Raw genomic sequence first — 13435 nt, 5'->3', positions numbered from 1 at the left:
GAGATAATCTGAAAAATTTGGGAAATGGAGAAACCTCAAGTAACTGGACCTTAACCTTCATTCACCCTCTTCATAAGAAAGTCAACAATGTATATGAAAACCTACCATGATAACTCTCTCCTACAAAACTGTCTTGAAAGCTCTTCAGGACAGAAAAACAACTGGATCCACAACAGAAAGAAATACCAAGGAGTGTTCAGGAAAGGACACTCATGTGCCAAACAGATTATAAATCCTAAAGATCTGCACACAGCAACGTGGGAAGCAGGAGCGGGAGCAAAACCTACAATTCCATGGTCACTGCGAAGTTTGTCCTTGTCTTCACACCGGAGCGGGAAACAGTAGCATCTGATGAGGAAGTGCTTCTGCTTCTAGCAGTTGATGACGATAAGGAACACAGGTTCGTATTATTATTATTAATTATTACTACTTTCTTTAGCTTATCCCAGTTATTTCTGGGGTTATTTCTGTGACCCTGGGTTGTCCAACAATAAAACTGCTTTAATAGGCAGACTCTTCTTTCTCAAAAAGGTTTTAGTTTCAGGCACAAAAACAAACGTGTGATCTCAGCAGAGGGGAGCCACAACATATGTTGGGAATAAGCGGAGAATGAAGTGCTGAAGAAAAATCATTTTAAATTTGAAAAAGAAAAATTCAAATAATGCTCGGATTTAATGAACCCTCAGATTAGCAAGACTCTACTGCACGTATTTTTCTTTCAGATTTATGGCTACTGGAGATTCCTATTCTCTAATTGGTCACAGTTTCCGAGTCGGATTGACAACAGTTGGTGCTATTGTGCGAGGTATTTGCCAAGCTATTTGTGACAGAATGCAAGGAATATACTTACCAGAACCACTATCAAAACATGGATAGAATCAGCTGAAGGATATTAGAGAATGTGACAATTCCCGAACTGTACTGGTATTATCGATGGAAAGCACGTTACTATAAAATGTCCGAGCAACAGTGGATCAAATTATTTTTGTTACCTGAAGAAATTCTCTATTGTGCTTTCATCAATTGGTCGTCCAGATTACAAATTCCTATGTGTGGATATAGAAGTGGGGTAAGGTAAAGAGATGAACTCTTATCTCAGCTCTCAGAGGAAAAAACAGTGATGGTGGTAATTTCCAGAACTCTGTAATGAGACAACGGTTAGAAGCGGGTGCCCTTAGTGTTCCGAAAGACAAAAAAATCTTCCTGGACAGAATGTGCCTGTGCCTTATTTCATAATCAGCGACTAAGCATTTTACCTGAAAAGAACTTAATGAGACCGTTTCCATAAAGGAAAGCAAAAGGAGACCAGCCCAAAGAAAATTACAACTATCGACTGGGTAGAGCAAGAAGGGTCATAGAAAATGCCTTCGGCATACTAGCACAGAAATGGAGAATTTATTACAGAACCATGGATGTTAATGTGGACACAAATAATCTTATCAATAGAACAACGTTCATTCTGCACAACTACCTGACAGAAAATTATGCATATTACGAAGATTTAGATCAACCGGAATCAGAGCTCGGATCCTTAGAAAATGTTAACAAAGTACACGACGAGCACCCGCTGTAGCTTTTGCTGATCATGAGAAATTTGTGGAGTTCTTTGGCATGCATAACAACAATGTATAGATAATTTTAGCATAAATTTTCCATGCATCTGGATGTGCAATGTGTCCAAAAAGACACACAGACACAGTGATAATTCAAGAATTGATACTTACCAGATATATGCAGTTCTTTTCCTATTTCATAGCACAACACATCTTTCTTCCTTACATTCTTATGATCTTCATTACTCATGTCATAAAGCATTGTATGTTTCTTAATGCACTTTATGAATAGTTCAGTCGCCATTGTGATTGTTCACAATGAACGCGGGATGCAGGAAAACACTGCATGCAGCGAACTGAAAATGGTTCGCTGCAATCCCACTATGTAGGCAGGAGAGTGACGCTCCAGTGTGAGTGGATTCATATCCCGCTGTGCTTATAATAGTTCACGACAGGATCGCTCCCGCGTTGGTGTGTGCAGACCTTAAATCTATACTTTCATATCTCTAGTTTAGAAACAAACCGTTGTAGATTTCAAGGTGTACGACTCCACTGATCGATTCAACTGAGCTTGGATAGTAAAACAATCATTCAGTAGATCCTAATCAGCATTACCTCCAAAGTGGAATTCTGGGAAAAGATTTCAGACATTTTTGAAATCAGAACTGAGGTAATAATTTTGTGTGGCTATTTCTAGCAGAGTGCAGCCCTTGTAAGGCAGACCCATTGATGAGGGTGGGTGGCATCTGCCATGTGTAGGTAACTGCATGTTAATGTGGTGGAGGATAGTGTTACGTGTGAGTAGAACTGGGGTAAGGTAAAGAGATGAACTCTTAGCTCTCCAATTGTAAACCTATAAGTCATCCATAAGTGGTGCAAAGAAATGAGAAATGAAGGGATCGAAAAGGTCAGATTAGGCTGTAGAAATATGAAGCTGGCAGTTGTCTGTCTAGCCTTCACAGATGATCTCACAATATTATTTGGACTCTTTAGATACAGCCGCAGAGCATATCAACTATCAACCAACTGCAGGCACAAGTGGCAAAGGCAAGCCTCAAGAACTCCTTTGAGATAACACTGTTTACCACTAACACCAAGAGGTCTAAACATGGGAAAAAGATACTTCAAATGAACAAAAACAGTCAAAAACCTATGTGAGAGGATAAAGCCAAACATGTACAAATCTCCAAGTAAGAAGCCTTTTTGTCTTGGATCAAGAAAATGTAATTGGTATATCAGCTAACAAAGGCTAACAAAGGACATCTACAAGAGGAGACAGATCAAGATTTCCAAATGCCAAGTCCAAACACTACCATACAGCCATTCGACCAGACATCTACTATGATGAGGAGTGCCTTGTGATGCATAGGAAAGGTCTGATGTAGTAACTGGAAGTGAAAGAAAGATTCTGAGAAAAATCTGAAATCCAGTAAAAGATAACAGTGAATACATGGATTCTACACGCATATGAAAAAGTAAATATATAAAATAATTTGGAAAGGATAGCTTTTTATAATCAAACTTCACGAATGAGCCCAGTGAGATTGACAGTCTTTCCCTACTTTCTAGAAAAGATAACTGAGGGGGCCTGGTTCGTTGAAAAAGAAAGACAGTGACTTACAAGCAGTGAGGGTTACACATATTCGGAAGCATGACCCCCCTGCTCCCCTTCTAGATGAAAATAAGGCACACCAGAATTTTGAAAAAAAAGACTAGCTTAAAAAAAGACATCATAGAGTCAAGAATAATAGTAGTAATGTAACTGGTTTTATATCCTACCAACAACTTTCATGTTTTTCAGAGATGTCATACCAAATGACGGGGCCAGGAGAAGACTGTTGGAACTTTTTTTCTGTCCTTAGTGATAAGATACCTTACTTTCTTCACCAAATAACTGGACTGTATAAGTCAAGTTCCATAACAGACATTGTATATTACAACATAATATGTCAAATGTGTTTCCAAATAAACATAGTTAAAGTAAGTTTAAAAAAAAAATATTTAAGTACTGCCATTCAGTGCAGATAAAATTAGTAAAATTATCCAAAAATATTAGAAAAAATAGTATAGTAATTGAGATGAAATCGTTTGATTTTGTACAGTGTCTTAAAATATAAGTAAATTTGCCTCAACCATCCAGTCAGAATGCCACTGCATATAACATCATCTCTGTGACCACTAGCCAGAGTCTGCCTGTGATGAGAACTACCTCAGTGTCAAGCCCATCACGGGATTCTCAGCATGGAAGTAATGAGCTAAAAATAGAATGTAAAAGCTAACCACCACTGTAAACAATCATTTGAAGAAACAACTTCAAGTAATATTCCTTCTCTTTTTTTGCCCAAAGAACACTAAAACTTCTTGCTTACATTCATGTAAAAAAATCAACAATAATTACAAGTGAACAGTCAAGATGATCTGTACATACCTCAGCCCATTGTTAAGTTCAACAAAAACCAGTGTCATGAGAGAAAATCACAACCAAACACAGTTATTAAGTATAGAGGAATTGTAAAAAATATTTAAAGCTGTTGCTGCCTCTTTCCACAGCAAATATGATTATTTTGCAATAGATGAGAAATAATTCTTCATTGGTAGGGTACACTTTTAAGAGAATGGGACAACCTTATCTCCAACAGATATCTTTATATCTTTTGTATCTTCTCCAAGATGTCTCAAATAGATTCCAAACCTCATTTTGCCATGAAAAGATGCTGCGAGTGTTCGCAGAGGTTCCCGTGTTCGTTCACCGGTGGCTTGATCAATGCAAATCATTTGACAACGAGTGCAAGGTCCATCCACCTAGAAGTACAAAATGAAAAAGTCTTCTAACATTATCTGCAAAGAATTTAAAAACACTATGATAAATGCTATTATCATTATTTACAATATTATTTCATATATTCAAGATGAAGTAAGTTAATGCCGAGGTCTAAATTATAAAAAAGTTATTTAAAACTACTCTCTCATTAAAATTCAGGAAACTCAATTGTCAGAAATTACCAGTGTTTCGCCCCAGTGTGGCATGGGATCATCAGTTGGATACCGCACCTTTCCAAGACACTAGCTGGCTAGCATGCCGGTAACAACACCACTACGAGCAATCATGTGATAAGTGCAAATGCAGTGCCAATTTACCAGGGGAGAATTACATCTCCACTTGCTATACATGCACTTCTGGGCTTGCATGAACAAAATCACTGCTTTCAATCGAGGTAGCTAAATAAAATTCAGGAAACTCAATCATCAAAAATTACCAGTGTTTCACCCCAGTGCGGCATGGGCTCATCGGTTGGATATGCACCTCACCAAGACACTGGTCGGCTAGCACGCCGGTAGCGGCACCACTGCAAGCTATCGTGATAAGCACAAATGCAGTGCTGATGTATTAGGGGAGAATTACATCTCCATTTGTTATACATGCCCGTCCGGGCTAGGATGAACAAAAATACGGCTTTCGATTGATTTTTAACCAGCTCTGTGGCTTCATGTATTTCCACACATCTTATCATTCAATCATTAAAAATTGAGGCTAACCATCATTGCCTTGGTTTCCCTCTACTTCTCTTACTCTCCAAGACCAAGTCTATTATTCACCTAGGAAACCTACCTTTCAACATTTCTCCATATCAAGTCTAACCATCATCGCCTTGGTCCCCCTCTAATTCTCTTACCATCCATGGCCGAGTCCAAGGCAAATACATTTGTACAGCTTCATCCATAGAGTTCATTCCAAACGTAGCCTTTACCTCCTCATTCTGAGTACCCTCCTGCCATTGTCCCCACCTGTTTGTACCAGCAATTATTCTCACTACCTCTATGTCTGCTACTTATGAATAAAATCTCTCGAGTCCACCCGGGTTTCACTCCCATACGGCAAAGTTCACCCGAAAATAGATGGATGTAAAGATAGTTTTGCCCGAGAACTTACTTCTTCCTTACAGTATACCACTGATTACAACTGCGAGTTCACTACATTAGATCAAAATCAATCACCACTGATCTGCATTTCGGGCAGTCGCCAACGTGGCAGATTTCCTATCCATTGTTTACGTAGTGTTTTCTAAAATAATTGTAAAAAAAATTGGAAACTGATTGAAAATCTCGCTTGGTAAATTATTCCAATCCCTAATTCCCCTTCCTATAAACAAATATTTGCCCCAATTTATCCTCTTGAATTCCAACTTTATCTTCATATTGAGATCTTTCCTACTTTAAAAACACCACTCAAACTTATTTGTCTACTGATGTCATTCCATGCCATCTCTCCACTGACAGCTTGGAACATACCACTCAGTCAAGCAGCTCATCTCTTTTCTCCAAAATCTTCCCTGCCAAAACTTTGCAACATTTTCATAACGCTACTCTTTTGTCAGAAGTCACTCAGAACAAACTGAGCTGCTTTTCTTTGGATTTTTTCCAGTTCTCGAATTAAATAAAACTGGTAAGGGTCCCATACATTGGAACCATACTCTAGTTGGGGTCTTACCAGAGACTTATATGTCCTCTCCTTTACCTCATTACTACAACCCCTAAATACCCTGATAACCAAGTGCAGAGATCTGTACCCTTTATTTATAATCCCATATATGTGATTACCCCAATGAAGATCTTTCCTTATATCAACACCTAGGTATTTACATCATTCATTTTCATTTCTCCTTGTCCAGCTCCTCACAGGTTGGGGTGTTGATGGTATACAGTCTTGTCTAACCCTGTAACTACTTTGAACCAAGAACTCATTCTACCAGCAATTCTCACTGTAGCCTGATTGTCAAAATAAATGTCTCGATTCCCTGCAATAACCTGATCTCTCATTATATCCCATTATACTGTAGCTAAAATCGTTTTCCAAGGTACTCTGTCATGCGCCTTTTCGAGGCCTATAAAACAAAAACAAAACTATTCCACTTACAGCATTTTTAAATTACTTGACTGATATGGAAAATCTGGTCCTGACAGCCCTCTGTGGTCTGAAACCACACTGCTAGCTTACTCTCCACCACTAATCGCATTCTCCTTACCCAAAATGCCCATGAACACCTTGTTTGGTATAATGATCAAATGAAATACTCAACAATCAGTAGGTACCTTACTCATATTCCATGTTAATCCTATTACTCTTCGAAGCCATTTCCTCCCTGCCTTCCCATTATAATTCACCATTTTACGTCTAATTTCATTTATCCCTCCTGCTTTATGACAATATACTTTGTTTACCATCCCTTTAATTTCCTGCAATCTAATTCCACTGCCATCGCTGTTCTCCTGCCCATGATCTCCACTGTTCAGAAATTTGTTCTAATATGGGATTAGCAGTTTGGAATTCATTCTTCTAATACAAGGCTGTTATACATGGGAGAGTATGAGCACCAAGTGATGAAATCCCAGTTTACAAGAACTTCTTGTCAGAATTCCGGCAAAGGACAATATTAACAGTCCATGGCTAAATTGTAGAAATTGCTGCAAGATGTCAATGCCAGTCTTTAATAACCCATTTTTGGAACAACCCTTTGTAAGGAAATGACAGCATGGACATTTGGAGCAGAGAAGCACACAAGAAGTCTTTGCTCACATCTGCTCATGAAGGTGGTTAATTACAAAATGTGAAGAGAGATAAAGAGAGAAGATAAACAGACCAGAAGTACTGACACTGTGTTATCAGGGAAACCACTTCTGCTTGTATGTGAATGATATACAGTTAAACCTGCTTTATACGTAACTCTGTTCTACGTAATTCGTATTTGTACGTAATTTCCTTTAGGTCCCGGCAAAATATAATTTAAAAGCGTGTTAATTAAATCTTATTTATACGTAATCTGTTTATACGTAATTCGCTGTTATACGTATTAAGTGCCAGTGAAATATAACTGAGTTTTGCGTAATTGTAATGAGAATGTGCTTTTTAAAAAGAAACTACTGTATTTACGAAGTTCCCTCTTTGTCGGCGTAGGCGGAAATAGAGCAATCGGGTTTCGGTGCTGAAACAGAACAGAGAGTTTCGCCGAGTGACATTGTTGACCCTTACTTACTGGCGGCGTAACAAAGACGAGCCCCCTTCGCTCCTCCTCTACCTTTGTCGTTTTTAACACGCCGCCAAGATTAAGGTACATTGTAAGCAAAATGGGCGGTTTCGGTGCGTAAACAAAAGAAAATACAGTAAATTTGTTTGAATATGAGAATTTCTTTCGTGGGAACAACGGAGAATAAAATGTCCACGATGCCGGTATCTGATGTTTACTGTTGAACAGTAGTTGCTTTTGATTAGCCATGGAGAACAGAAAAGGGAAAAGTTATATGAGAAGTGGACGCTAATCCACACAAAACGAAAACTGAAATCGCTTCAGACTTAGGCATTGCTTACACCATCAGTCATCAGTAAAAGAACGCTATTTTGGATCAGTTCTTAAAACTGGGTTAAAAATCAGCAAAGCGCAGCCGTCAGCAAGAAGGAAGGTATGCAGATTTGGAGAAAGCACTTTTCACATGGTTCCAGCAAAAGCGGGCTGCAGCTCTACCAATTAGTGCAGACATGCTGAAGGCAAAGGCGACAGATTTAGCTAAAATGATGAGTATCACTGCTGCTTTCAAGGCTTCATCGGGATGGTTGCAAGGATTTAAATATCGTCATGGAATTACAGGGAGAACAATTTGCGGTGACTCAAAATCTGCAGACGACGTCACTGTGCAACACTGGAAAGAGGAGGTTTTGCCGGGTATTGTAAGTGATTATCAGCCTCCAAACATCTACAACTGTGATGAGACCGGCCTATTCTACAATCTGCTTCCTAATAAGACATTAGCTGAAAAAGGTGACTCATGCCACGGAGGGAAGAAAAATAAAATTTGTGTAACAGTACTTTTCGCCACCAATGCAGGTGGATCTGACAAACTTCCTCCACTGTGATAAGAAAATCGAAGAATCCGAGGTGTTTTAAGGGTGCGAAAACAAAACCTAAGGAAGTTGAATCCAATGGAACAGTGGTTGAAAAAACTGGACATTAAAATGAAAAAGAAACAGAAGAAGATCCTTCATTTTATGGATCGATGTGCAGTAAATCCACCTCAAATCTTTCTGGAGAATATCCGAATGGAATTTTTCCCTCCTAACTGTACCAGCATTCTACAACCGCTTGACTTGGGCATCATTGCAAATTTCAAAGTGCATTATAGAAAAATGCTGGTTCAACATTTAATAACACTGAGTGATGCAGGAAATGAACCTCTCTCCATTAATTTGCTACAAGCCATGAACTTTATTTCGGCTGCCTGGAAGCAGGTGTCATCCTCCACAATCAGCAACCGTTCCTGCAGAACTGGTGTCTTACGAGAAGAGGCTGCCTCTAATTATGATGTGATTATGGGGACGAAGTTTTGTCTGGTAATGAGCTAACGGTGGGTGTATAAAAAATAGAATTCGATACTTTTGTGGATTTCGATGACAATCTGGCTGTATGTGGAGAACTACCAGATGAAGAGATTATTGCTGATGTATGCCAACAACGCGGCGGTGATGGACCAGCTACAAGCAATAGTGACATTGGAGATGGAGATAACGACTTGAATCTTGACGCCTGAACTGAGCGAAGTGTTAAATTGCAATCGAAGTGTGTAGGCGTTCCATCACTGCGAAAAGTTGAAGTGAAAATGCTTTGAATATATTACCAAGTTTGCTAAAGGAGGTTTATATTCTTAATGCAAGAAAAGTGAAACAAGCCAAACTATCTGATTTCTTTAAGGCCGGGCCAAGTTCAAAATAATATTTTCTGTCTTAATGTATTTATTATTTGCAAGGATTTACTCATGTAGGTCTATTCCATTGGTTTTTCAGTAAATATGTGATGTTTTGTGTAAGTCTGATTTCTGAGTAATTCTGAGTTACAAGTAGTTTTTTCTCTTCCCCTTGATATACGTATAAGTCAGGTTAAACTGTATTCTTATTTATCATGGAGTATTGATATATAGGGAGGCACAGAACATAGTCACATGAACAGGTTATTTAAATCAAATCAAACATATTCATTTTTGCACTGAATCATGTACGCTTGCATTTCAGCAAAATGACGTTTTAACACCTTCAGGTTTGCACATATTTAAAGTTATCTTAGCAGTCACAATTAATGTACATTAAATGATAACCAACAACAAAAACAAAAGTATAAGTTTTGTGACATCCAATTCTGCATACACCACAAGTATAGGGGAAAAAAAATTTGAATTGAACTGAATGGTTCATGGTGTGGGTTACTGTAGTCACGTCCTAGTTAATGAACCATGGGCAATGGCTGAGTGGCCTAGTAAGTGGTCCTGAGAGTCAGGATATCAGTTACTGTGGAATGGGAGTGGACATCTCGGACACATTCTGAGTCATGGTCCTCCTTGTGCTCAGGCGGCTAGGACTATACAATCCACCGGTGGTCCTAACACTTTAGAGGAAAGATCCTCACCCAGACTATGTGTAAGTAGGGTAGCATCCTGCTTCACAAATTTACCGAGCTCAAAACATTTTAAGCAAGCCTCACCTATGGGAGTAATGGAGTTCCACTCCAATTTGACAGGCGAAGGACTCCTTGGAAACAACTTGGCGAACAAAACGGAATTTGATGGGGAGATATCAATATAAATGGGATTTATGGAAGAAAGGAAGTAGAACAGGCTGAGTCAGCAAAGATGATGTATCTGGATGTGCAAGGAGTAAATGCTATTTGGGTTAAGGGGAGATAATGAGGAAGAGATAGGAGGCTATAAAGTGTACTTGACGGGTCCTAAAAGGCAAGGGCAGAGTGTGGGTAGGGCTGTTCACTAGGAATACTACTGCACGCAACATAGTTTCTGTTAGGCACATAAATGAGCGAATGATGTGGGTACATTTGGCAGTTGGAGGAATTAGGACGGGAACTGTCTCAGTGTATTTACCATGTTAAGGTGCAGATGAGGATGAAGTTGACAAGTTTTAGGAAGCATTGAGTGACATCATAGTCAGGGTCAACAGCAAGGATAGGATAGTGTTAACGAGCGATCTGAATACAAGACTTGGAAATAGAACAGAAGGGTACGAAAGAGTGATTGGTAAATGTGGGGAAGATATGGAAGCTAATGGCAATGGGAAGCGTTTGCTGGACTTCTGTGCTAGTATGGGTTTAGCAGTTACGAATACATTCTTCAAGCATAAGGCTATTCACCGCTACACATGGGAGGCTAGAGGTACCAGATCCATAATAGACTATATCTTAACCGACTTCAAATTCAGGAAATCTGTTACAAATGTATGGGTTTTTGGGGGATGTTTCGATGATACAGACCACTATCTGATCTGTAGTGAACTAAGTATCTCTAGGCCTAGGATAGAGAAAGTGAAATCTGTCTCCAAACGAATAAGGATAGAAATTCTCCAGGCTGAGGAAATAAGACAGAAGTACATGGATATGATTAGTGAGAAGTTCTGAACATTGGACAGTAAGCAGGTTTAGGATATAGAAAGAGAATGGGTGGCATAAAGGGATGCTGTAGTAGAAACAGCAAGGGAATGCCTGGGAACAACTGTGTGTAAAGATGGAAAAAAGCAAACATCTTGGTGGAATGATAAAGAGAGAGGAGCTTGTAAACGTAAAAAGAAGGCTTATCAGAAATAGCTCCAAACAAGGGCTGATGCAGACAGGGAATTGTACATAGATTAAAGAAACAGAGCAAAACACATAGTTGTTGAATCCTAAAAGAAGTCATGTGAAGATTTTGGTAATAACCTGGAAAGGCTAGGTCAAGCAGCAGGGCAACTTTCTGGACAGTAATAAAGAATCTTAGGAAGGGAGGGAAAAAGGAAATGAACAGTGTTTGGGGTAATTCAGGTGAACTCATAATAGATCCTAGGGCAGGGATGGCGAACCTATGCCACGCGTATCACTAGGTGACACGCGAACATGATTTCAGTGGCACGCCACATGAACATAATAATGTTTTAATATACGTCTTGTTCTACAGACAATACATATCTTATAGTGCTTCACGAGTAAGAAATAAATATCGAAAATCTAAATACTTGTTCCATTCGGACGTGCAATATGGCAACACTGCTACACTGATAGATCTGAAAGTCAAGTGAGATAAGTGTCGTTTTCTGGTGGTTTTGTATACGGACCTTGCAAACATGTTTTCAGTGCCGAAAAGAACAGCAACTTAACAAAGGTAATGACCGGATTTTTCAAGAACCGTGGACAAGGGAATTCGGAATAATAGAAAGATGTATTGCCATGCGTTCAAAAACAATTGTATTCCCCCTCATTTAATGTAAAGCGCCATTTCGAGACTAATCATTCAAATGTTTGTTCCATGCCAAATGAAGAAAGAGAGTTCGTTTCACAAAATATCGAACTCTACACAAAACAAACTAGTTCTTTTGTATCATACATCCACCCTAGGAATAATATCAGTGCGGCTGTTATATCTGTCTCACTGGATAGTACAGCATGCATGGAAAACCGCTTTCTGACGGTGAGTTCTTGAAAAACGTCCGACACATTATTTGAGAACTTCCCTAACAAACAACAAATAATTAGACAGAATTAAAGGAATGCCAGCCAGCTGAACTGCTGTCAAGGATAGAATAATGAGAATGAGTGAAGAAGTTTCTGAGCAATTGAAAGTTAATTTGGATAACTCCCAGATGTATGCAGTATGTTTTGATGAAAGCTGTTTTTTCGATTTTCTTGTGGAGATGTGATGAGGGAGAAATAAGTAAAATTGTTGAGCATAAGAACTATAAACATAGAAAGATAATGAAGCTAAAGGAGGAAGTGAAGTCCATTGGCAATATTAGTATTTTTCACAGATAGGTCTTATGGTGACGATAGGAGAGGAAAGGCTTACGAGTAGGATGGTAACCGCCGTGGCGTTAATTGAGGTACAGCCCCATTTGCCTAGTGTGAAAATGGGAAACCACGGAAACCATCTTCAGGGCTGCAGACAGGGGCTCTCGAACCCACTATTTCCCGCTCACAGCTGCGCGCCCTAACCACGCGGCCAACTCGCCCGGTAATAATATTTATTGACGAAGTGTGTTACAATGTAAGCTTATTATTTATATTTTTACAAATAATATTAGGTATTCTAAAAACTTACATATTTAAAAATATATTTTTTGCGGTATTTGCAAAATACGACCACGGAACATGCAATCAAATGTATTTACAAAATATATATCTAAAAGTAAATAAATCAGTAAATAAATAAAATAAATAAATATTATGAAACATAATTGGAATTTGGAAAGGAAGTCGCGGTTGGGGGAGGGGGGTTGTTGGTTGTAGCAATTTCTTAAAGGAAAATAGCAAGTGGCACAGTTGATAGTTGAGAATAATAAAGCAGACTTAAAATGGCACACTAGTTGGAAAAGGTTCGCCATCCCTGTCCTAGGGAATCACTGAACAGGTGGAGGGAATATTTTGAAAATCTGCTCAACGTAAAAGGAAATATTCTTGGTGGTGTCGCAAACAACCAAGCTCATGGGGAAGAGGAAAATGATGTTGATGAAATTACACTTGAGGAAGTAGAAAGGATGGTAAATAAACTCCGTTGTCATAAAGCAGCAAGAATAGATGAAATTAGACCAGAAATGGTGACGTAAAGTGGGAAGGTAGGTATGAAGTGGCTTCACAGAGTAATATATTTTTTTTTGCTACTTGCTTTACGTTGCACCGAACAGATAGGTCTTATGGCGACGAAGTAATAAAATTAGCATGGAGTGTTGGTAAGGTGCCTTCGGATTGGACAAAAGCACTAATTGCACCTATCTGTAAGCAAGGCAACAGGAAGGATTCCAACAACTATCGAGGTATCTCCTTGATTCGTATACTAGGCAAAGTATTGCCTGGCATTTTGGAAAAGAG

The 13435-nt window shown here is 38.9% G+C and overlaps 1 protein-coding gene across 1 annotated transcript in view; it reads right to left on the bottom strand.

Annotated features, from left to right (window-relative positions):
• Positions 1–3897: 3897 nt before the first annotated feature.
• The window catches only part of mal (maroon-like), a 216094-nt gene continuing 206556 nt past the window's right edge, over positions 3898–13435 (bottom strand). Inside the window, exon 10 of the mRNA XM_067152044.2 lies at positions 3898–4355. Within this exon, the coding sequence (XP_067008145.2) occupies positions 4161–4355 (195 nt within the window). The 3' untranslated portion in view covers positions 3898–4160. The remainder of the gene's footprint in view (positions 4356–13435) is intronic.

This window comes from Anabrus simplex, chromosome 1 (assembly GCF_040414725.1).
Source record: "Anabrus simplex isolate iqAnaSimp1 chromosome 1, ASM4041472v1, whole genome shotgun sequence".
Taxonomy (NCBI): domain Eukaryota; kingdom Metazoa; phylum Arthropoda; class Insecta; order Orthoptera; family Tettigoniidae; genus Anabrus; species Anabrus simplex.
The sequence above is the reverse complement of the archived record's forward strand: the minus strand, read 5'-3'. Positions and strand labels throughout refer to the sequence as shown.